A 25,851-nucleotide genomic window follows, 5' to 3' on the forward strand; every position below is an offset into this window, starting at 1 on the left:
TTTTTGTATTACGTTTATTACTAAGTATTAATTATTGTACTTCATTACAGTAGATACACATGCATGCAAGTAAGAAGATTGCGTCTTGACTTGGGATGGGAACGTGACACGAACACGCACGACTCAAATAACAATTTTCAAATCAATTTTGAGTCCTTAATCCTTATATCACATTATAAGTGCCTCCAGCCTTATCATGTGGTTCGTATTCTTTTAGATTTACTACTATAATGCTTTAGTATCAGCTAATGTCAGAGATATAATGTTAAAAATTGTGCGAAATGTGAAATCTTACAGAATCTCGATAAATATATAGAGAATGAAAAAAAAAAATTATGTAGTATCTAATATATTTTTTATACAAATTGCATTTTATTTTTTAAGCCATCGGATCGATCAAAAGTATACAATTAGGAAGATGACTTTCTTTATATTGTCGTGCGTGTCGTGTGTTAATAGTATTTATCGTGCATTTTTTAAGCCTGTGATTCGTGTCGAGCAGTGTTTAAAAATGCCAAATACGAAATGCGACCTTCTCTTCCGTTTAAAATCTCCATTGAGTGTTATTTTTTTTTTGTGTAAATATGACGCTATGGTTAATCTTGGAAATATATGTATATGTCTGTATATTTAAAATACATTCTCAATTGCACGCTTAATAATACTGTGGGAGTAGCTATATTTATCCAGAATATGTGTAAGTATTTAAAATATGCTTTCATTGTAAATACAATTTAACTGTTCATGGCTACAACGTAATATACTTATTTACTTCTGTACTTATTTTTCATTACATTTGTATGCTATCAATAATAACGATTATGTGTGTAGCTTATGATTAATTAAGAACATATGTCACGCCATCTTTTTTGTTTTAAATGTATAAAACTAAATATACAAGAAACAACTAATACAATTTTACTTTACAATATTAAATTTCCTTCACTGGATAGATCAAAATAGTGTGCTCAATTTAATATATTTCTTATTAGAGTCTACACTAGACAGCAATCTTATTGTTGCGTTATTGGATCGTTTTTCATTTATAATATTTAATATGACAGGTAAGTATGATTTAATATGCCTGAATAAAATAACCACGTATTTTGGATAATTTAAATGGCAGGAAGAACGTTAATCATTCCTTAGGCACTATATAAGTATGTTCTATTGTAATCAACTATTTTCTTTTAAGCATATACAAGAAATAATTTCATTTATACGTATTATCAACATAAATATTGAAATCTTATAAGCTGTTGTACCTTTCGCCTTTTTTTTTTTTATTACTATTAGACTTGCTTATAGCCAACTTATTTAAGCTATCACATATTTGAAATAATTTTAATGTCCGAAATTAAAATAAATTTATGAAAGTGGATATTTAAGCGGAAGCATGAATTGCATGTCGATCAAATTAAGTATTAACGCTTCCTTTGTCATTTGAAATTTATTAACTCTTACTTTTTCTGCAAAGCTATCGACAAATTTGATAAATGGTTATAGTCAACACTATTCATTATTACTAGTTTTGCAAACTATTAGTATTAATCAATGAAAAATCTCATACTATCAAAGAATAAAAACTGAATCTATCAATATCTACAATCGATAACTTTGCAGGATAAAGACTCATGTTAAAAGACAAGGATTTTAATTGGTTTTTGTTAAAGCATGCTTAAGTACATAAATTTATGAGAGACTTATTATGTCTTCAATTGTTTGAAAACTAGAGTGCTTCAATGGAAGATCTCCTCTGTCTAAGTCTACACTAAATCCCTACTTACACTACCTCCTAATAGGGTTCTGTTGCCAAACAAGAATATATATATTCAGTTTATAACTTTATTATAATCCTTCTAAATAAAAGCTGTATCTTATTGTGCATTTTGAACAGCAGAAACTATTCTATGGCAGCTCTAATTTCGTTAAAGTAAGTCGAGCTGTCTAAAAAATAGTTTGTAGCACTAAAAATAATTAAAACTGCCCAACAGCGAAATCTGCATTTAAATTTTCAATGGCAGCTATAAGTATCTAAATAATAGGCTGATATGGCTGCATGCTAAATAAGTTTTCAGACGGACTTATTGACAGACATAAAAATAATAATCATGATATAAATAACGCTGGTCTTATCATATATAATATATGTACTATATACATAGTTATAACATATTATAAATGTATGTTGTGTTTGTAATGGCATATTTGTTCATAGATTTAAAATTGTTTGTTGTTAATTATGGTTATAAATTGTCTTTTTCTTTATCATTATTGGAAGAGTACCTTTCGTTTAATTTTTATTAAATTTATATAAGTGTGTATATGTAGCTTTTATGTATGTAGACTTCTAGATATGTGTGTAGACTTTTGTAGACTTGGATAGACAATGGGAATGGGGAGCACATTGTTGGAATGTAAGTTATATATTTGTATCTTATTTGGACCCAAATGTGTACTGTTCTCTTTTGTGTTACTTTTGTTAGCTAAAGCTTTTATCTTTCATTGCATTTGCGTTGTATTATATTTTTAATTAATTAATTAAACATCTGTTTCATTGCTTGGATGTCGCTGGAGACCTTGTTGGGACGATTGCAAGGGCGTCTGATGGGATATCTGCTTCTGGAGCAGCGGCGGGCCACCCGAAGCCAATTGACTTTCATTTGCCATTAGAGCTGGCATTGAGCCTTGCATGTTAACCGTCCCAATATTGCTGGGCGAATTGTGGTGCGATCGCGGACTAGGCGGTGTGGGCGTGGCGGGTATCTGATGCCAATTAATACTGTTCTGAGAAGTTATATTGCGCGTCTTCAGCAGGGGTGGGTTCTTCGTGGACGTGGAAAAGGCCATGCCACGTCGCAGAGGCACTCTACAGATACATTCACAATTCGCATTTAGTTTCGATGGATTTGGAATTGACAATAGTTGATGATGGTTAATGGTAACCCATTTGTTATATACATAGATATTTATGTTGGATGGCATTCAATTCATAATGACATTCGAAAATGCAAATTTGGAGGTAAGCGAGAATGGTCAAGTCGAGTCAGTTCGACTAGCTGATACCCTGTACCCAGCTGATGATGTATCCTACTAGGCATACCAAGACACAAACATAGATTTACCTGCTTGACTTGCAGATAACTCGGTGAAAAACATAATACATACACACACTTCCCCTGGTATTCAATTCGGATCATAAATGCTGTTATGAAGGGAATGAAGGGTACAAACAACATATGGTAAAATATAGATGTTTAAAACTTAAATCTTTATCTAAAAGAATTCGATTTTGATGTCTTCAACTCTTACAATCTCTAATATTTAATTTCTTCGTCTTCAACTATTTTTATCTCAGATATTTTATTTTATCAACTCTTACGTACGGACAGACAAAACAGACAAGTCTCAACCGACTATTACTCCCGGTACAGGGGTAGGTACAGGGTACACAATCGCCAGTATGTTGCAGTTGTAAAGGACACTCTTCCGACTCACCTAGTTGGGCTCGGCGGTGGATACGAAATACCGCGGTGACTGGGCGATAATAATAGGTTACCCGAGTGACTTGTTGTTGTGCCCGGCACAAGCAAGGTGTTGTTACTATAAAAATGGTAGAGTTAGCAGCGAACAGACGATAGACACGAGAACTACAACAGAACTACAAAGAAGCAATAAACGAACTCAGGAAACTAAGAAAAGTGAGATCAGCTAACACTTTCACTGGTTGAAAAACTAAAACAAAACACAAAAAAACAGTTTCAAAAGAAAAGGCGTTCAGCATGTACAAATGGCTTAGGCGATTATTGGGTTAAAGCAGATGAACAGATATATTTATATCTGATTTCTGTATTGATGCTTTGCTTATAGTTATATGTATGAAAGATACAGCTACAATTAAATTAAGTTAAAAATGTGTATTATAAAATTGTGTTTGCTTTACAAATAACAAAACTATATTAAAATAATTATGCTAACTATATGTATAAATATGCAGATCTTATATAAATACATTATAATGATATAATTATATATATGTATATGGACGGTCTTGCAGACGTATACAATTAAATGACTTGAAGGATTCCCAATCGGAGAATGATGATGAACTGATGTGAATATGTGAGTGTGTTTTCTAGCTCGTTGACTTGTCATGCTCTCTATATTCAGGAAACGTTCGTTATGGCGATACTTACGTCTGACTATGTGGCATGCTCAGGTTGGGCAAACTTTGACCCAGGTGGTTGACGGGCTGCACAGAAAGCGTATTCGCTGACGTGGAGGAAATCGCGCCAATCTTTGGCTTCGGCAAGCCAGCTAGCAAATGTTGTTTGCCTTTCGTCGGCAGGCCATGGTTAGCTACGAATAATATTGAAAAATATTTATATAATCTACAATTTGATTTGTCTAGAATACAGATACAATAATAGCATTTCAGAAATGAAAAAAAAAAAATATACATTGATTGCTTAAATTTTAATCTGGATACACTTTAAAGCAAATGATTGCAATCTATTTTAATAATATCTTAATTTTTTGTTTTTTAATTAGCAAATCAATAATTGTAATTATATTTTTCTTTCAAACATACGGAATAACACTTATTTTAATAATGTAAATAACTCCTATTCCGTAACTTTTATTTTAATATAAAAATAAAAATTGTATTCCGTTAAATTTTAATACAAATTGATATACAATTATAATTTTTAAGTAAAAAAATTGATTTATCTTTTAAGCAATAGAATAAAATATAAGTAAAATAATGATTGCCAATTTTTACAGCTGTGGTCTAGAAGCTTACCCATTAGGCTGAACCCCTCGTCGCTGGACAGTGAGTTTGTCTTTTCGAAATCCACAGATATATTACGTGAATCATTCCATTCGACGCTGCCACTGTGACTGTTGTTTGCACTGGATACGTGACTACACATGGATGAGTTAATCGGTGACTTTCGGACGCCCAGGGAATCGCCAGTAGCGCCACTGGCGCCGCTTCCTCCAAAACGAAAGCTGTCTGCCCCGTTGCCGCTTATGCCTCGCTTCAGTCTTTGATAGATGGTCTTGGCACGCCACAAAGCATCATACCAGTTCTTAGCCTCGGTGCACTGCAGAGTGAATGCTGTCGTCGCCACATGGAACTCATTTAGATAGACACAATTGAGTGTATTATTCGGTGCCAGATGCACGATCAAATGATCGGTTAAGTACGGCTGTCGAATAACCTTCAATGCTCCCAATCCTTTTCGGGCAATCGTTTTGCACACAAGCAATATATCGGTCAACAAAAAACAGTGCACATCGCTTTTGCTGACGTTGTCTTTGAATTTGTGATCTCCCTCCATGAACAAGTGACGCACCTGATAAGCTGGACATCCCTTCATGGGAGCACACAGATCAAACATTTGACTATGCTGCTTGATAAGCTTCTCCAGTACCTCGTTGTTGGTGTCCTTTGCAAAGACGTTAAAGGCGTTAATTAAAAAGAAAAGACTTTCAAGATTCAAGAACTTACCACCACCTCGTAGGACTCGATGCGAGCCATGACACCCTTGAGGCGTTCACTCTCCTGCCGCATTGTCAAATGATTGTTGACGCTGCCAACAAAGTTCTCCACACTGTGTATCATTATATCCATCACTTCGATCTCCTCCACATCATCCATTTGCTTTCTAATCGCCGCAAGCAGAAGACTATACTTGGTCAAACGCTGCATGGGACGCACAACGATGTCGGCCAGACGCAAGCGATTGCACATTTTTTGGGACTCACACCAAGCCAGGTAAGCGGTGAATAAAGCATTATTTTGATTAAGCTCTTTGCAGTAAAACTGACAAGTACTTTGTTCCGCACAGTAGACCTATAGGTGAAAAAAAGATTAACCAATCATGTCGAAGGGGTAGTCTAAAATCAGACATACCTTATAGGGCGCAAAAGTGGAGGCGAATGTAATAAAACCATCCTGAAAGAAGGCACATCTCAGTGGCTCATGGGTCTTCACACTGTGAGCAACCATTGGGTAGAGCCAGAGAGTCCAAAACTTAATATTTGCCTCGCAAACCGAACGTATATTGGAGAACAGCCTGTGCTGATCGACCTCAATCAGCAGGCGTTCCTCTTGTACAGCCTCCAAGCAGGCAAGAAATAGCTATAAGAAATTCAAATTAGTTGATACTTGCGCATAAGTAAGATTACAGGGTATCTGCTTACGTCTGTGACCGTTTGCAGCGCATGAATGTAATAAACTTCAGTTGTGACTAGCTCCCAGATGGCAGTTTGTATCTTAATCTCGCTATCACTCATCGAATTGCTGTCAACGAAATCCCGCCATGTCTTGTCCATATTCTGCAAATAGTCCAGCGAATCGGAAAGCGTTGGATGATCAAAACCCAAAGCATCTGGACGCTGGGGCACACCATTCTTGGCAAAGTGGTTGAGCAGCTCATAAAGTTGACTCTGTTGTGGATTTTTGATACCAAATATGGAAGACCAACGCTGCTTAATCTGTTTGCCAGTCGATTCACTTGTCTCCTCTGTCGATGCGGAGGACAGAAGTCGAGGTGGTCGTTGTCGAGAGCCCTGCCAAATAATTATGAGAGAAGTTAATTCGCTGCTGAGAAACGTATCACGTAAATCTTACAAATGATGCTGCTTTCTGTAAAGTTTTCCGACTGTTATCTTTTTCGGTGACAACCAGATGATGTCCAGCCAAGTTCTCCACATCCGTGTGCTCGTCCAGAATTCTTGTCGCAGCACCTTTCGATAAGATCAGTTTAATTTATTTACTTATTTATATATTTAATTCATACTTAATATCAAATAATGCAGTATGTAAAGTAAATTATATGAAACATAAGATTTACAATAAACCTAGAGTTTCTGAATCTTTCTTTTAATAACTAACAAAATTACGTCTATTTGCTGGTAGTGTTTATTACCTGCATCCAAATGACTGAAGCTGGGATTACTGTCGGTAATTGCAATCTGAGAGAAGCTAAGGTTCCGTCTGTCCAATGCCTGCCTAAGTGCATGGCTGTAAATTAAAAATTTTAATCAATCTGATATTATTGTAATCAAAATTTCAATTACTTACAGCAGAGTTCTGCCCTTAATTGCGGGTATGAATTCCTCATTGGGACACTGTGGAGCTTCCAAGCAAAAGGATACCGAAAAGTATTCCGAACTTGATGTCTGAACGATAAATGTTAACCATAATTGATATTTACAACTGCTAAATAATAAAAAATAATAGCGCAAAAAATGGCACACACCGTTTTCTCTCCACTCGGGACATTGGATTCAATGGGCGCTGACGTTCCTGGCGGTAACAGAGTCCCGGGGGCGGTCGCCGTGGGTGCGGCAGCTTCGTGATGGCAGGGCACCACCGTGTCGAGGCCATCCAAGTGGGTGAGACTTTTTGATTTCAGCTGAAATGAAATAAATTACAAACTACTGTGAGTCATACACTCGATTGTGTCCATGCTGCGGCGGCACTTTAATATTGATTCACAGGCGCATTCAACCGTTATATAAATTTATTCATATAAATTCGATAGCCACAAATACTAAAAACATTAGCATAAAGAAATAAATTATTATAAATATCAAGCATTTTTTATGGATTTTGAATAATAATATTAAAAAAGTTGTTAATATATAATAAGAGGATATATTAACATAATCGGGAGTCCTTTATGAGGTGTGACATAGAGATCCAGACTTGCAGTAGACCACATCTCATGAATATAAGGTTTAACAAATAAAAATGTTCTTATCAAATAAATTAAATGGTTGAGTCCTTTTAACATACTTTTATCAAGTGTATTCAGTTAAAATCGATAATATTTGGTGTGCCGAATATAAAATACCCTTGCTGATTGTTTTTATACATTAGATGGTTGCTGGTTGTTATATAAAGCTATCCGAAAATGTAATTTAGTAAAAACAAAAACTCAAAAATTCCATTTAATTCTTCCAATAGCAGCCATATCGTCGATCACAAATTGTGAGCATAACAATTACATTAGTTTAGTTAATTTCATCTAAGCAACTTTGAAAGCAAATAACTTTCTAAACCAGAATCTTTTTTTTAACATGGTCAATAATATTTGTAATCCAATCTGACAAATTTCGACTGCAAGTTTAATTTACATTACTCCAAATCCAAAAGATTCCTTTAATTAAAAGACGACGACATAAACCTTAATTAAGTTCCAATATCTTCTGTTTGAAGACTATCAAAAGTTGCTGTCCTCTCAAATCATTTTAAATTCTAGCAAAAATAAACAATACTCAGTAAGAATCAAAAGGATATAATTAAAACTTATTTATCCATGTTATCTGTCTTTTCATCTAGCATCTAGATGCATCTTTCTAAAATATAGAATATACAATCCAACGCTGTCCAATATATCGATTTGCAATTATAATCTACAAATACATTTCAATAGAGTGCAATTATAGGATGCCATCCTGAAAATTTCATAACAATTCAACAATAAACAAAGAAGAAAACAAATAGGTCACTTTGAATGGATTGAAGAGGAAAGAAAAACACTAAAATAGCAATCGAAATGAATTGCATACAACAAGCTAGTGAGAAAGTGATTAAAAATAAATCGAACCAAAAGCGAAGGAAAAGCACTAATAAATATGCATAAATATAACTAATGATAAAACTAAAGAGGTAATTACATACTCGTATAATAGGGGTCTAATTGCGCCCACTTCGACTAAGAAGCTTTATAAATAAATAAAACAAAAAGAAATAAATTGAAAAGGTCTTTATTTTCATATTACACATACAAGTTGATTTCCGTCAGAGGGGAAAGAGCTGAGAGGACTCACCTGTAGTTTACTCGTGGGCGGTGAGACAACTAGACAGATTTTCATAGTAGCACGTAGAAACTCGTCACGTTTTGTTCTCAAGTCCGGCGGCACCGCAATGGGTGAAGTGGACGAGGGAAGGAAGGGATTGAGAGGGTTCCCCACGACTGTTGAGTTGAGACTGTCCGTTGTTGGCGAACTGGACATTTCTACTTTGTGATGATGTTGATGCGACTGCTGATTGACCTCCCTGTGTTGAAGAAGACGAGTTGGCGAATTCAAGCTGAAGAGCTTCCGTCGGTGTCGTCCGGGCGTGGATGATGAACTCGATGCAGGACTCGGTGTAGGTCCATGCGGGCAACTGGTACCGATTTCGCTATAAGTGGACTCCTGTGATCCAGCTCGACTATAGGCCGGAGTTGGCACCTGAGTGGATCGAGAACCAGACTGCAATTCCTCTGTTTGGATGGCGCACTCCTGCAGCTCATCATTCTCATAGGTGCTGTGATAGGTGCGTGCCGTAATCTCCGGCAGAAAGGGATTATTGGGCGATGTCAGCGTATACTGATAATAAGCGCCAGCCTCGCCACTTTCCACAGGCAACGTGGCATCCCCATCCGTATCATAGTTAGTAGCTTCCTCGGGAAATGAGCTAGTATTCAAATCGTGTCCTCCACCCACATGGGTGCCCAGTTGCTCCCACTCCCCCGACGAAGAGTTGTACGAGGAGGCAGTGAATCCATCATTCGAGTGTCCCTGAAAACTGCGCGAGCTCTCATTGCTGCTCTTGAAGAGAAAGTTCTGCAGGCGTGTGATCCTCACCGAGCTGCTTTCACTTGTCAGCGAGCAACTGCGACTGGCACTGGTAGGAGCAGGAGCTGCTGCAGCTGCAGCCGCTGGAGGATTACTTCCTTGACTCTGAGGTGGATTTGGACGTTTCATCAGCTGCTCCGGCAGCTCAGCGCTCAAGGTGCTAATCTCGCCACCCATTTCAACGTTCTGTTGACACGACCAATAATAAATGTTCGACTGCGATCCCAGATCGTAGGAGCTTTCGAGGGAGCTGCTTGAGTTGGTGTTGGCAACGCTGCTCAGATGCTCATACGCGTACTCGGGAGGCGTACACTCGTCGGGACTGTCCAGTAGGAGGGCCGAGTTAATGTGTCCTCCTAGTCCTAGTCCGGGAAGTTGCCGACTCAGTAAATTATTATTGTCTGCCTTGGATAGAGATGACTCAGGTGGAGTTCCTTCCTTCCGCTTGATCTCCAGCGGACTGTGATCCCTGTGGCGAAAGGAACGTCGCAACCTTTCGGCGAGTTTCGACTGTTTTAGCGGTTTATCTTTTGGCTTCTCCTTAGCGTGGCTAAGAAGATGCACTTTCTCAGTCTTATCCTTTCGTGCCTCCTCCAGAAGTTTCTCGTGCATTGTCCACTCCAACTCGAGAACTTCCAACTGCGTTTTGGCAACAATTCTAGCTACTTGGGGTCCTTGTTGTCTATTGGTTATAACGATTTGTAGTTCCGTCAGGCCACCACCCATTACGGTTGCACTCCGCCGTACGTCTTCTTCTTCCGTTTAATATCCCAAGCCACTAATTAAACTTGATTGGATCGAACAAGTTATACTCCTTAAATCACTTAAAATATTATTTATCATATCATAAAATATCCCCCAAAAGGAACTTTAATTGCTATTATTTCCTGTGCCCTTTCCACTTCATAATTACTTTTCGATGTATAATCATGTCTTATTTAATTTATATATTTGATATTGGTTGATTAGCTGAAATTGAAGAAATAATGTTCAGAAACATGATCAAAATTTCTGATTTCAACACTGAAAGTCATCAAAAATCAACATAAAGCCAAAATTATACACCATATTTTCTCAACCATAAGGATGATTTGTCCAATAGCATTCAAAAGTTTTCCATGAGTTTGCCAAAACTTTAATACTGGAATAGATTTCGTTTGCACATAAATTATTCTTGCAACTAGCTTACATTTGTACATAAATAGTTGCCGAATAATTATTTATACTACAAAAAATAAAAAAACACAAATCACAGCATACTCACCTTATTTGATGTTTACATTAAGCGTATTGATATTTTCTTGCTTTTCCCTTTAAAGCGTTGTTTTCTTCCGATTATCGTATATTTACTTTTAAAAAATTGCTTTCCCGTTTTATTTCGTTGTTTTTCTTAAATCACACATTGCGGGGCTTCACGTAACGCCAACCGACAACGGATACACTTGATATATATACTAAATGAATAGCTTTTACAGGTGTTATTCGTTGCACGTGGGCGCAAAAGGGAAGTGTACTCGTAAATCATATGGATTTCAATTACCTACGGAAGAAAAAATGTAGTTTAGTGAATAATAATCAGAATTCAATTAAATATAACATAGGATTTAATAATAGTTGATTAATGAGTATAACTAACGTCTTTAATATTTATTTAATGACAATAATAAACACAACACTAAAGAATTATATGGGATTTTGGGTCATTATAAAATATACCGGGTTCTCTTAAGTTAGAGTTTTTAAAGAGCTAACCATTTTTATTTAAAGACCTTAAAAGGTTTAAAAAATCAATATTATTTTATTTAATTGTAAATTGAACTAAGGTTTATATTAAAATAGAGCAAACTACGAATAGATATCAATTTATTGTGAATGCGATATTCCAGTAGAATTGCTTGAATAAAATTTAAAATGCCAACAGCTTGCGAAAGTTTTCATAAAAATGAAATAAATTCAATTATTCAAACTGAATCGCAAACGAAACCATCTTCCAGTTGGATGGCCAATGACACAACGACAAATCCTAACAGATTATAACCATTGGCTTTGTTGCTGATGTCATTTCTGCTGAACCATTTCGCACATTTTTCAAACTATTGATTTGCAGTGCTGGAAACGGACATTGCCTAGCAGTAATGGAAATTCAGAGGGTGTGCCAACCAGCACTACCCTATAGAGATTCAAAAAGGATAAAAGAATCTACAGAAAAAACCAGAGACTAGAAGTGCAATTGTCAGTTCCTGCTAAGGCTTAGTTTGATTTATAGTTAAAGAAGTATTTAGCTAACCTTTGGCCAAACTGTTCGCACGCGTTCTAAACACCTTTTGATTTAACTATACTTTGACCTCATTGCACTATCGTTTATTACCACGTAAGACACAAAAACTAACCCATTTGTTTTTTGTTTTCTCAAGACTTTCCTATCTAAAAAGTTGTTGCGCTGTGTGTGAGTGTGTGTGTGTGTGCGTGTGTGTGAAAGGCTTTTCCACGTCTTCTCGTAATGAAACTGGAACTGAAAATTCTAAGGTTGTTCCGAAATCGATTTAAATGTTTTGTTTGCGTGTTTCGCGAATTACCGTTACTGTTAGCATTACCTTGAGGCCTATATAAATGAATGTGTGTGTGTGTGTGTGTGTGTGCATGCAGTTCGGTCTTTATGTGCTGTGTCCTAGATATAACAACTAAGACTGCTCTAGTCAATATTCCTCGGTTGGGAAACACCCTCAACCCATATAGTACATACAGTACGAGTACAAGCATATTCATTTCACTTGTACACACATCAATATGTTGTTCATCTAGCCATGTAGTGCTACCCGACATTGCCGGTGCTTTCTTTGTCAACCATTTACATTTTTTAAAGGATCTAATTTAAATTTACAAACAACAATTTTTAAGCGTTAGAAAATATAGAAACTAGCAAAAATATTTTCAAATATTTGCAGCCTTTGGACTAGCTTTCCCAGATTTTCGTTTTTTTTTATTTTAAAAATCAGTTTAACTATTGCTCATTTTAGAATTGCCCCAATAACAATTTTCATTATTTAATAAACCGATTGTTATATGAATATTCAGATACATAATATATTTGTTCTCTCTTTTTATTAACAATAGAAATTAAACTGAAATAATTGCTTGGAAAAATAGACAAAAATCTCATATCTTATGTTTACTTTTAAAAATAGTTAAAAATAGAAATTCAATGGGTTTTTGTAAAACTTGCTTATACAATCAATTATAATAAATTAGTTTATCAAATTACAAGCCAAGAAAACTGTGATTTAATTATTTTGTCAAAACAATTACTTCAATAACTATAAGTTTGAAAAGCCTAATAGTTTGTATATATTCATTTCCAAGGAATTAAAAAATAAATATTACGCATTCATCAAATATTATAATTACAATTTTTCCATTTCTGACCAAAATTAACTAAGTTTATATAAACTTTGTAACTTGCTTCAACTTGAACAAAATACATACTATATTATAAGCAATAATATCACAAACTAACCCTTGAATCAATCATACAATAAGGCAATAAGGCAAATATTGGGACAATAAATTGTACTACAATAAATCAAGCTAATCAAATTATTGTTTACAGATTTGTCTTGAGATTTGTTTACTATATTATGCTATGCATAATTGAGGAGCTGTCATTTAAGTAATTCAATTTCAGCACAAGAATCTCTGGCAAACTCAAAGATATTGTTGATGATTTATCGTCTTGTCATAGGGGTTAGAAGGTTAGGAGTAACAGCTTCAGTTTCAGTTTTAGCTTCGATGTGTTGTGCATCTTGCTTTTTGTCTTACGTCATTTGAGGTAACTCACGGTGACTTTGCCGCAACGGCAACAAGGTTAGGGTCCCCTGTATGTGTCATCATTATCGCCCTCGCCTCACGTGGCAACACCCGCCACGGTCCCACTTTCCCTTCTGTCCACCGTTTGATGTTGGCGCTTCCAAGTCTTGCCAATACCAAATACCAAATACAAAAACCAAAATCGATCGTTGTGGTTACTTTTTCCTGAAACGCCGTATATATATTTTCGCATTCATTTTTACTACCTATGTATTTCTGGTGTTCTTGTTGTCGTTCTGCCACGTCTGATATTGCGTTATTGTTGTAATATAAATTTACGTTAGTCTAAGGTGGCCAAAGCCCCCAACCTTATCTAACGCCTAGAAATATTATACACGCAAATTCGACTCCAGTACGAAAGGACGTTGTCCAATATTGCCTTTGTTTGCCAATTTTTATGAGCATTTCCCTCCTTTTTCCTTCAACATTTCTATACATTCTGTGCGAATAAACACATTTAAACTCAAAGGAAAAAATAAAGCAACTTGTAGCATTATAATTAATGACAAATTGCAGGTGCGTTAACATAATGAATACACTCGCCTTTCTTCCCTTTAAATTGTAAGCGTTGATTCAAAATGATTAATGAGTTCTTTAGCTGAAATACAAGTATTTTGGGACACATTCATGAATGAAATGTGGCTAAATTTAAACTTATTTGGAGCCTAGCGTCAACTTATGAAACGCAGCCCGAAACTATTAGTAGGACATTCATTTAAAGTACCTTCTAAGTGCTTTAAGTACGATCAAAATTTAATTAAAAATTCAAATATTCATGTGCTTTTTTAATAAATCCTATTTTGACTATGGCCCGCACTCATAAATATCATTACAAATACTTATGCTTTTGTTTGTTGTTTGTTGTTAACTAAAAAAAAAAAGAAAGAAAGAACGAAAAAAAAATATACCTCAACTGCGGCAATGTTTTTCAAATTTAATTTGATTTATGACTTTTGCCCCAAAACATAAAACCCAAGGACAAAGCGAAATATTTGCCAGTCGCTTTTGGCCATACACATGGGGCACCGTCCAAGCTGAGCCGAGACGAGAGTCGGATATGTCTTCGTGATACTTATTTTTATTTGCTTCATTCTTATCAGGAGGCCATATGACTGCCACATGCTGACGTCATCCAAAAGCAACGCAACGTCTCCAAAGATGTTTCTGATGTTTCTTGCCTATTCAGAATTACAGGTAACGGCAAGGTAAGTGTAAAGGTACAGATACAGCTACAGCTACAGATACAGCTACATAAAACAGGGTCTACCTGATGGTCTCGTACTGGACTCTTACAGGCTCCAAATTTATTAGCATCTTAAAAGTTCTTACAGCAAAACAAGAGAGCGAGAAAGAGAGGGAGAGAGAGAGAGAGAGATAGAGAGAGAGCAAAGTCGTGGGTAGCATCAAAGGTTATGTGATGTGAGACATGCATATAACCAAAATTCTATAGGACCAGACAATACTCTAGAATCCTCTTCAGAATAGACTCCATCTACTTAAGCCTATTTTCGTAAATAATATTGCTGCCAAACAAAAAAAAAAAAAAAAAAAACAATATAGGAGACATAAGTGAGGACATACCGGTATAAATGTTACAGAAGGACAATCGAAATCATGAGTGCATTCATCTGTGATAATACTCGTATAAGTCGATGACAATTCCGTTAGCCATTTCCATTTTTGTGGCAACTCACACACACACACACACAAACAGAGAGGAAGAGCGACAGAGAGAGAGAGGGAGAGATATAATGTCAGAATTCAATTAAATTCACTTGCACATGCACACATGAGACGTAATCAGGTGTTTCCACTATTTTCCACATTATCCGTCTTAATGTGATGAGAGTATTTTTGATAATACATTTATATTTATTCACTTTGTAGATTGTAGTTTATTATGTTTATTACTATTATGTTTACTTATGCACTTTGCACAAACACAAAAACCACAAATCGAGTTGAGTTTTTCTATATAGATGTATGGGTAAAAATGCGATGCGATTCGTAATTGTGCACTTTTCATGGATTGCGTTAAGTCCTCTTTCAATGTCCGGACAGCGAGACGGTTCACAGCGAACTGAATCCGTCTGAGGACACTTTGACTCGTCTAAAGGACGAGGGCATCGCGAATGGCAATGAAAGCGCAAAATCTGAGAAAGAAAATGGCAAACAATACTAGTTGAAGAGAGCGGTATTCGCTCTCTTAAGTTTTTTCCGTACGCACTGCACTTGTCAGGGATGAATAAGCGACAAAGATAACAAAAGTTCGTTTAATTTCACATTCGTACAAATTACCTATTTTATTAAAAACTATATTTTATTATTTTTCTAAATGAAATGTATTTATTAATACTAATACTACTATTGCCTATAAATGTAAATAAAATATATATAATTTGCTATAAATATGCTCATTAAAATGTCTCTTTTTAAAATAAAAATAAATGTATACTTTTTCATTTTAATATTATTATTCATTGTATATTTAAACCATATAATTTAATCGTGACTAGCACAACACATAACAAGTAAAGCTTTTAGTGCTTGAATATAAAATAAATAAAGTCCTTTACTCATGTGCATTGTAAGCTCAGTCTTCATTTCAGCAAAAAATAAACACATCAAAATCTGATTTACTTATTAAACACACCTCTTAAATAAACATTTACATTTACAGACACACATACGTGCGCACATTTGTATTGACTTAAGAGAACATTTTGTGACTGTTTACATTCTCTTCATTTCGTTACGCACACCACACGCTTCTGTTGTTGTGCTAGTCTCATAGTCAAACGTAAATAAGACTGTTTGCTCTCCGGCGCTCTCTCAAATATATGCGGAGCTTTTGCGAGCGTTCTGCGATAAGCCATATGTAAACAAACCTTACTTTCATTCACAGAAACAACAACGAATATTGTCACACACAAGAAATTATGCAAAATTTTGTGTGTGTGTATGTAACGTTTTATGTATGAAAGTTTGTAATTGTAATATGTATATATGTACATATGCATATATATGAAAGCTCAAGCGTCTCATGCATGTGCTATCAGACATGGTTGTGCTGACTCATTCTGTTGCCAACGTAAATCACGGTTTACAATTCATGAGCGCAAATATCTGTATGTAAAAACTTATAAACGTATGTATAGACATGTATGTAAATGAAAAGGTAAACAAAATGTTACAGGAATGGGAAATAGCCATCTTTGAACTTTAGTTGACTATGTGAGCATACATATGTATATATTTTTACTAAATTTTATTTCATTCTTAAATTTCAGTATATTTTGGGATTTGTTATCTTTTCTAAATGCATAAATATATTAAAGTAATTGTTTGCAGGGTATCTTCTAAACGAGCAAAATGAAAATGCATGTTTATATCTGCTCATATACATATTTTGTATTATGTATATATTATATACATATTATATACTAATATACTACTCGTATAAACACATGATGTACATTCGTAATGACAACAAAGTTTTACATTTCTGCTGCGTGACAAATGCTTGTGAGCATGAATTCATATGTAAAAGCTGGTTGTTTTGAAATGCCTTGAAAGCTCCAAAAGCCGTCTACATTGCCAGTACTTACTGTCACTGCTGTTGCGAGGGTAGTTTAATATTTAATTTATGTATTTATACTCTGCTCGGAGATAAAAGTAGTATTTGCAAGCACTTTGACTAAATTATTACTACTTACAATGCATTTGATTTGCATTTAGATTATCGGATGTTGCATTTTTGCCAATAATTATTCAGAAATCTTTTAATGCACCCTCGTGGCGGATTTAACTACTACTCCCCGCTAGTGCTGCAGTATCGACATCGACTTGCAGTGATTCATCGAACAAAGTCAGCAACCGCAGATACTCACATACAGCCATACATGTATTGAGATACATAATAACGTATGTATCGTGTGACTTCAAAATTAAAGTCTCTGCTTGACTTGCATCCCTTTGATTGAGCGGCAGCACTGGAGTTGCCACAGCTTTTTATAATTATTTGCTTCACTTATTGAAAATTGGATAAAATGGATAAATGTATGCAACGTGCAGAACGAATTTTGGTATTATTTTATAACCTGAATATGAATTTGCTTGCAAATCATTTAATTGTTCTTAGCAACTGAATCTTAATAAATACTTAAAAAATCATATACGATGCTGGTGTGGTTAAAGTTGGTGGCGAAAATATGTTATACATTTTCTATATTTTTCCATACATTCTCTATTTAAATAAAAGAATAAAAAACAAACTTAAAAATCCAACTATTGTTTTTTGCTTAAAGTTCTATAAAATTGCACACATATATTATATTATGGAACCCATTAAGTGGCTGCATTTATTTTAGAATATTTAAATGCATATGCAGTGTTTACATATAAATATCATATTTAAATACATGTTTATAATTAATTCAATGGACATAATAAAGTGCACACTCTAACAGTCCAATCTCAACACACTACAAGTATTTCAAGAAGTAAGATTTGTCAATGATGATGACGTAATGAGCAGCGTTTCCTGCACATTTAGACTCGATTCGACATCGAGTTTTGTGTTGTTGCTATGATTCATGCCCCCATAAACTGTATGTATACTTGTTTGTGTGTACATATGTATGGAGGAGCCACAGAAGAGACAAACCTAACCACATATTCGTATGACTAGCAAGTTGACGCTGAACAACGTCTGATAATTGGCTGAGCTTCATAATGATAACAGCATTTTCAAATTGATAAGGAGAACTTGCGCGACGCATGCGCGACAACAATACAACAACTTTTTGTGTGTTTGTGTTTGTGTGTGTGTGTGCTTAAGGGTTTTTGTATGCATTGTTACCCATTTCGAAACGCACCTGTTATCGTCGCATACCTGTTTGTTATCTTATCCGCGTATCTTATCGCATTGTGTGTGTGTATTGTGCGATTGCAAAAGTTACTAATTCTATTTTACTTATTTCCAAGTTGCCTTCAGTTTTAGGCGTTCACTTGAGGCGGCGACAACGTTAACGAATACGAATACGAATACAAAACGAATAGATCAATAGTTATTTGCAGTGTGTGTGCGTGCGTGTTTGAATATTAATTAAGCTATCAAAATGGTATCTGTGGAAACAATTGGTTCGATCTTCATCAAAGCCCTCAAGCTGGTATGTCCTGTATTCCACTTCCAATTCCAATCAAATTAGCCAGTTTTCCAATGAAAATGTTGAGCAATAAGGCGACTAGTGTGCCTGAGATAAGGTTGTCGTCTTATCAATATGAGCATAGTATTAGTAATATTACTCATACGCATGGAAAGCTAAATTAATAATGTGAGGGTCGTGAAATGCGCAACTAAAGCTAAAAATTTTTACAGGGCGGGGCTACACCAAGAATGATCATTACAATGGATCGAATATGATTCATTCAGAATTTCTAATTGCTTGTGCTATGTTTTACAGATTATTAACTTGGTTGTCATCTTTCTGTATCGCTGGGGAGATGGTGGCGAATTTCTTGGCATTGGCGGCACTTGGAACCTGAACGAAGAAAAAAGCGCCGATGCGGAAATTGTTGCCTCTGGAGTAATGGTTGGATTCTTTATATACACGGGTTGCCACACGATTGCCTATGCCTTTGGCACCACAAAGCACAAGGGGTAAGTCATCGATATTCTGGTATATTCCCAATTCTAATCAATACATTCCCCAGAGAACTGTGTGACACCATTATGAATGTGGTGGGCACCTTCATGTGGCTTGCCGTTGGAGGCGTGGCATTGCATTACTGGAAGGGTTACATGTCCGACGAGGGATTCCTCTATGTCAACTCGGAGCGACAGGTGGGAATTGCCATGGGATCGTTGTGCGTTATCGAGGGAGCACTGTATCTGCTAGACACTGTGCTGGCCTGCATACATTACTCCAAGGGCGACACTGACTACACACAGTAATCAACCGGGATGAAGTATGGACATATACATTGAAGCGCCGCTGGGGCAGCTAACGAATAACTGACAAATTTTCAATACATTTCAGTTAATTCTAAGTGCAAATTAGTTTTTAACTTATTAAGCCAATTGTGTATCAATTTTCTTACAAAACACATTTACATTAAAAACTACGATAATGACAGTTCACTGTATCCATAATTTAACTAACATCCAAAATTTATTTGGCTATATCACTTTTTACACTTTGGCAAATATAAACTGTTAAGATCCAAAACCCTAGCAAAAATGTTATCAATTTTTTATAGAGAAAATAACTATTACACTCAGCTACAGTGAAAACTAATTTAATGAGTCACAAGCCTAGATTTCTTTGGAAATAAAAAGCTTTCTATAGTCCTGTGATTCAACATTTAGTCATTTTCCAATATTTACAGACCGTATACACTCAGAATTAAGAATTACATTATGTTGAATCTTTATAGCCGTGTTCCTCCATTTAACTGCTTATATGTAATCTTTTTCAGCTTTGTAGATGAAAATCGGTGGAGATTATTTCTTATATTCGAATTATATTTGATTCAATCTTTATATATAAGAGATACCGCAGCCCAACTTGATTTTAAAATTGAGAGCTTTTTGATTTTTTGGAATTTTTCAATTAAATTAAATAAATGAAAGTTGTTATCATCTGCTGAATCGGAGGATCAATAGATTATTATAGGAAATCCAATTAAATTTGTTTAAATGTATCTCTATAAAATTCAATCAGACTATTGTAACAGACGAGTAAATTAACAAATACAAGTGATAATTTCACATAAAATTAATGAAAATTGAAAGCTCTATTATTCAATTCTACATATAAAATTCATAGTAATATTGTTGTTTTATTAAAAAAAATACTATATATTTACTATTATAGTATGTACCAAAGCGACTATTTGGATTTAAAATTTCAATTAGGTTCCTTTCGGTACCGGTAGCATTACAGATAACTTCTTCAATTTAGAAAAGTTTGAATGTACTATGTTCGAAAAATCTGAATCATTTAACCATATAGGCTTTAACCCAAAAAACCCAGCAGATTTTTTATATCTATTTCTAGTATTTCCCTATGGATTTAATCATTTAAGCTATAACTAACCTGTTTCTGAGGTTTCCCACAACCATCCACGGTGTCCTGGGGGCTGCGTTTCAGGCTGTTGGCTCGGGTGACACGTTGGGCACACAGAGCACATCTGCGACTCGCCGAGCCGTCCTCCAAGTTGAGGGCGTCAAAGAGCATGGGCTGATCTTGGATGTAGGAATTGCGGGAGCATTGATTGAGAAGTTCAAGAGTGCGGGAGTCAAGACTTTCGCGATAGACATTCTGCACCTTGTCCAGATTGTGCTCGTAGTCGGTGTCCAAGTTGTAGATGCTCAGGCTGCTGTTGCGAGACGAGGAGGAGATCTGGCGATGTGCCAAGGAGTTGGTACTCCTTTTGCGACGCATCACAACTGTCTTTGGTGTGCTCTCCTGTGTGGAACAAACGGAGGTGGGCGTATGCGGAGATTGTAAATGTGGAAGCGGAGAGGCAGTCGATGGCAGTGGCAATTTGGGCATGGGAGGCGTCTGTTGCTCGGCGAGACTCATCATTGAGTGTTGACGTTCCAATTGCTTCTCATAGCCATTGAATTTGTCGTAGTCGATGAACGACATGTTGGCATAACTAACCATATTGTCGATGGCCTGCAACGACTGCAAGGATGCACTCCACTTGGGATTCATCTTGTCCTTTTTCTTATCGCTGCTATTGGTGGTGCTGCCACTATTGCCACTGACTGATCCACTTCCGGTCAGTCCACTGAACGTGCTCTTGAACGATGCAATCAATGTGCTCGATCGTCGCTTTTGAAAGTTCAACTGCGGATTGTAGCCAACCTCGCTGGGTGTAAGTGACACCAACGATGGCTTTCGTATCATCGGTGACTCGGATTCTTCGACCGGTGTGGAAGTCGAAGGATGCGCCGACTGACGACGTACTGGCGTCTTTATTGAGCTCGCGGTATCCGCTCTTCTTCGCAAGATTGGAGAGCAACCATCCGCTGTTCCACTGTCCGCCAAGGAATTCTTACGTGGCGATGTGGGCGACAAAGGATCCCCGGATTTCTCCGCCTCCTCCGACAGCTGTTCCAACTGCGGCTCAATGAAACTCCTTCGATTCGGGCGTCGCAACAAGATCATGGATCTACTTCGTGTAAATGTAAATGGAGTCTTCCCGTTGCCGGTTTCATCCCTTAGCTCATCGCTTCTGGCCAGATTCTCCTTGCTGCCCGTAATGTGGTTAATAAAACGCGACAATTTGCCACGTATGCTGTTTGAACGCTCCATCTTGGGAAGATTTTCATTGGCAGGTAACGTTGAGTGTAATTGTTGTTGTGCTCTCCTCTCCGACTCGTAATGCTCCCTAAATTTCTGTGTGATGTTTGTAGGTGTTGTTGTCGGTAATGTTGTTGTTGCTGTGTTGTTGTTATTCTGTACCATACTGCTATTATTATTAATATTATTGTTGTTATTATTAATATTGTTTATAATATTATTATTGTTATTGCGATTGCTTGGCTTCGCTTCGTCTGTTTTTATTTTTGCATTCACTGCAGTTTTAGCTATTCCATTAATAGTTTGTTGTTGTTGTTGTTTCTGCTGTTGTTGTTGTTGTTGGTGTTGTTGCTGTTGCTGCTTTTGCTTTTTATTGTTTATCTTTTGTAGCTTTTTCTGTCCCTTTGCGACACTCTTTGCCTCTTTGCTGGAATTCATTTTGTTGCCAATTATCTGCAAGAGAGAAAACAGAGAGGGAGAGTGAGAATGAGAGTAAGTGAAATTAAGAGAGAGTACCTTTGTAGTCGTATATAGTATATCTCTCTCTTTGGACTCGATATCTCTTATCTACTGTTGGCTATAAATTGACATTCCAATGTCCATAGCTTGCCTTATAGCGTATATGGATAATGATATCTCGTTTGGCGACTTGTCTAAAATCTCACATACACCATTTGATATTATGTACCAGGTAATACCTCTTGTCTAAAAGTTCCCCAAGTTTAGCCATTTCTACAAAATTGACATAGTTTTGTCAAATCTTAGCCGATTTTCTTGCGGAATGTCAATTTTATTTTTATGTTTCGATATATTTCAATTGACAAAATAAATGGACATAAATTTAATAAGTTTTACAAAATACCCTTTATTGTATATTTTCAATGGGCATAAGAATGAACACTCAGTATGAGTGGGCAATCTGCAATAGAAAGCAGTTTGATTAATAAGGTTTTCTATGTATATATTTATGGGAAAGTATATGTGTATGCTCTGTAAAATTATAAGGGTATTGTTACCACATATTTATTTTTTGACGTATGTATTTGCTTCCTACCGCTGCATGGTTAACTTATACTTAAAGCACTAGTCACAGGACTATGCTAATATTATCGTTAAAAAATTCTGATTAAATTTACAGCTAAGAAAAAACTTAAATTTTTAAAGCAAAGAAAATAATTTAGTTTTGTACAATGAGTTAAACTTTACCTTCTATTAATTCCACAAAAAATATTTAAAAATTGTATCATCTTCAGTTAAGAGTAAACTAAATAAAATGTTTAGATACAAACAGTTATGGAGATAAATTGAATAATAAATATAAATAGCTCCTTAAGTTATCGTTGAATCGGGTAGTCTGTGAACTTGTCGATATTCCGTTGTTTTAAAAGGATCAAAAGGCCTTTGGAAACATTTGATACCCTCAGGAAATATCGGGAATATCGTTTAATGCGCGGGACTTCACTCGTGGCGCAGTTGCAAAACTGGCGATAACAGTTTGGGGAAGCGGGTCGACGGCATTGACAAAAGGCAAAAGAGTGATGGAGTGTGGTATGACAGCCACAACGACAGCAATAAGAGCACCAAGAGTCATACTCTTATCTTTAACAATTGTTTCCAACTAAGTTTAAAAACAACAGTTAACTGGGTGATAAGATTTGAACCAAAAACAAAATACAAACGATCCATAGACAAATGCACTTGTCTGCCTGCTAGGCAATATGCTATTTTAGTCAACTGGTTCAGATACAATTCACTGTTAACCGCAAATACTAGAATGTGTCAAAAGATACCCTGTAATCATCTGTACCCAAATAGAAGCATCCGCAGCAGGTTTTTATCATAATAACTGATAACATGAGACCGCAGTTTTGCATAGAAACAGATAACTAACTATGTATGTTTATTCGTTTTGTGACTAAAATTATTATGCTCTTTGCAAGGGTATTTTAAATGACAGTCCCCCATAAAATATGTCATACACTTAAGTGCCAACTTGGTTGGCTAAGGTAACAAAAGTCAAAAAAAATTATTGTTGTACTTATTTGTTTTAAATTAAACCTTTAAAAAAAAATTGTTTGATTTCAAAAAAGATCTCGTCAATTAAATCGGTATTCAAATTTAAAATCAAAATTAGTTTCAAAAGCAATGATTACTCCCAACATTATTGAATTTAATGCTTGATTTGCACAAATCGGTTATTTCGGTTTGGAAATTTCGGATTTTTGGCTTCGGTATAATAAAAAAGATTTGTTTCGGTTTGGATTTCAGTAACGATTATCAATTTTAACCAGTTAATACCGGTTAAAAGTTACGGTTAAGCCATGGACTTCATCGAGTTGAAAATGCAGATCGAATGTCAAGTTACTTTTGTAATTAACTGTGAGTGCTCATTTTCATTGTTATGTTATAATGTGTTATGATATTAGTTTGCTTTGCATTCTTTTCGGGTTTTGTTTGTGTTTTGAATTAACATTTTTATTGCGACACTGAAGCAGCAGCGACAGTCATGGTCAATTTCAAGACTGATCAATGAGCACTAAACTTTGTAACACGCACTAAAACCCAGCGGGAATTGCTCTTTGAATTTAATGTACATACGTGTGTATTTATGTATGTACTTGCTTATATACACACTCACACTCACACATACTTATTTGATTAGCATTGGAGCTTTGTTAACCGCACGGCGTAGATGTAAAATAAAGTCGCAAATAACACTTTACTTATAATACTTAATAAGTACATATATCTACGTATCACATACTTATACTCTATGTAAGCATGTACATAAGGTATTTTTCAAAATTTTGAGTTCTACGCATACATATATGTACACGCACACACACACGAATATATATGTACATATACATATCTACAATTTTGCATGGCTACTTGCGCAACTTGACAACCAGCTGACAAGTCGAGCGCGCGTTCTCTCTCTTCTTCAACACAAACTTATACTCCAACTGCTCTCCCGCGTGTGTCGCTCTTTTTAGTGACAACGCAACAGAAGCACGCTCATCATTTTCACTCTTTTATTTTTTCTTTCATTTTTATAATTTAAGCTTTATGTTGTATATAAATGCGTGTGCGTGTATTTTTTATCTATTCTCATCATTTCGCATTTTCGGCAAATAAATATTTATGTTTTAATTCAATTTATTAGTTTTTTGACTTACATATTTATCTAAATGAATACATACACATGAATGTTTGTATGTTTTAGCATATGTTTATATTTATATATACACATTCGAGTGAGTTTACATGTGCCTGTTTCTTTTTTATATATATGCACGTAAATATATGTATTAGCATATGCAGAGATAGAACTGTGTTCAAAATTTGTCATCACTTGTTTGCCGGTTCCCTTGTTTCACATATGTACATAAATATGTACATATGTACATACATACAGTGCTTAAGCAGCAGTATCTGTCCCACTTAACAACCGGCTTATTGTGACAAACACTCTGTTTTAGATTCATTTATCACATGGCACCTTCACTTACACTGCGCCAATTGCAAAAATAAAGAAAACTTTGCTCGATTCGCCTTTTCTGTTAAAAGCGAGCAACGACGCCGCAACAACGCAACCAAAGAACTCCGCGCGCGCGGGTGACTAGCGGTTGACTGATCGACAGGCGCCCCATACAGCTGGTAGCATGGTAGAACAAATCAACGAGGTGACGCATTGCGCATGACCGTTGCTCCCCCATTCAGTGAGTGCGTACAAAAAATAGAGCCTGTGCGCCTGCACATTTGTTTATAAATTGACACGTTATAAATACTTGTAAAAACTATTTATTTATTGTAATAGTACTTAATTTAATTAAAATACTTTCAAGTTGCTGTTATCAGTTTATTCTTGGCGATTGTTTTCAAAATTTAATATCTGTTTCTAATATTTCTAATTCTAATCATTTTTATCGCAGCCCTGGAAATTGCGAATATGTAACGACTACAGTGTTGCCAACTTAAGAGAAAAAATAGCTGGAAAGCATTTTGCGTGCACTTTTCATAGTTTTAGGAA

General features: G+C 35.7%; 2 protein-coding genes across 8 annotated transcripts; one reads left to right on the plus strand and one right to left on the minus strand.

Annotated features, from left to right (window-relative positions):
- Positions 1–25,506, minus strand: LOC117788320. 7 transcript variants are annotated; one of them, XM_034627058.1, is made up of 12 exons: positions 25,331–25,506; positions 20,604–22,271; positions 7,272–7,427; positions 7,094–7,191; positions 6,939–7,033; positions 6,641–6,756; positions 6,211–6,579; positions 5,921–6,148; positions 5,516–5,860; positions 4,805–5,453; positions 4,197–4,359; positions 1–2,869 (listed from the first exon to the last, which is right to left on the minus strand). In XM_034627058.1, the coding sequence occupies exons 2-12, from the start codon at positions 22,254–22,256 to the stop codon at positions 2,542–2,544; spliced, it is 4,200 nt and encodes a 1,399-aa protein (XP_034482949.1). In that variant the 5' UTR covers positions 22,257–22,271; positions 25,331–25,506; the 3' UTR covers positions 1–2,541. The 7 variants fall into 7 exon arrangements, with proteins under 7 accessions (XP_034482949.1, XP_034482947.1, XP_034482945.1 ...); XM_034627056.1 differs by having other exon boundaries at positions 25,231–25,505; XM_034627054.1 differs by having other exon boundaries at positions 25,235–25,504.
- Positions 18,494–19,734, plus strand: LOC117788324 (protein snakeskin). Its single transcript, XM_034627064.1, has 3 exons — positions 18,494–18,674; positions 18,969–19,165; positions 19,219–19,734. Exons 1-3 carry the CDS (start codon positions 18,624–18,626, stop codon positions 19,457–19,459), a joined length of 489 nt encoding a protein of 162 aa, XP_034482955.1. The 5' UTR covers positions 18,494–18,623; the 3' UTR covers positions 19,460–19,734.
- Positions 25,507–25,851: the final 345 nt, after the last annotated feature.

Source organism: Drosophila innubila (assembly GCF_004354385.1).
Source record: "Drosophila innubila isolate TH190305 chromosome 3L unlocalized genomic scaffold, UK_Dinn_1.0 0_D_3L, whole genome shotgun sequence".
Classification (NCBI taxonomy): Eukaryota; Metazoa; Arthropoda; class Insecta; order Diptera; family Drosophilidae; genus Drosophila; species Drosophila innubila.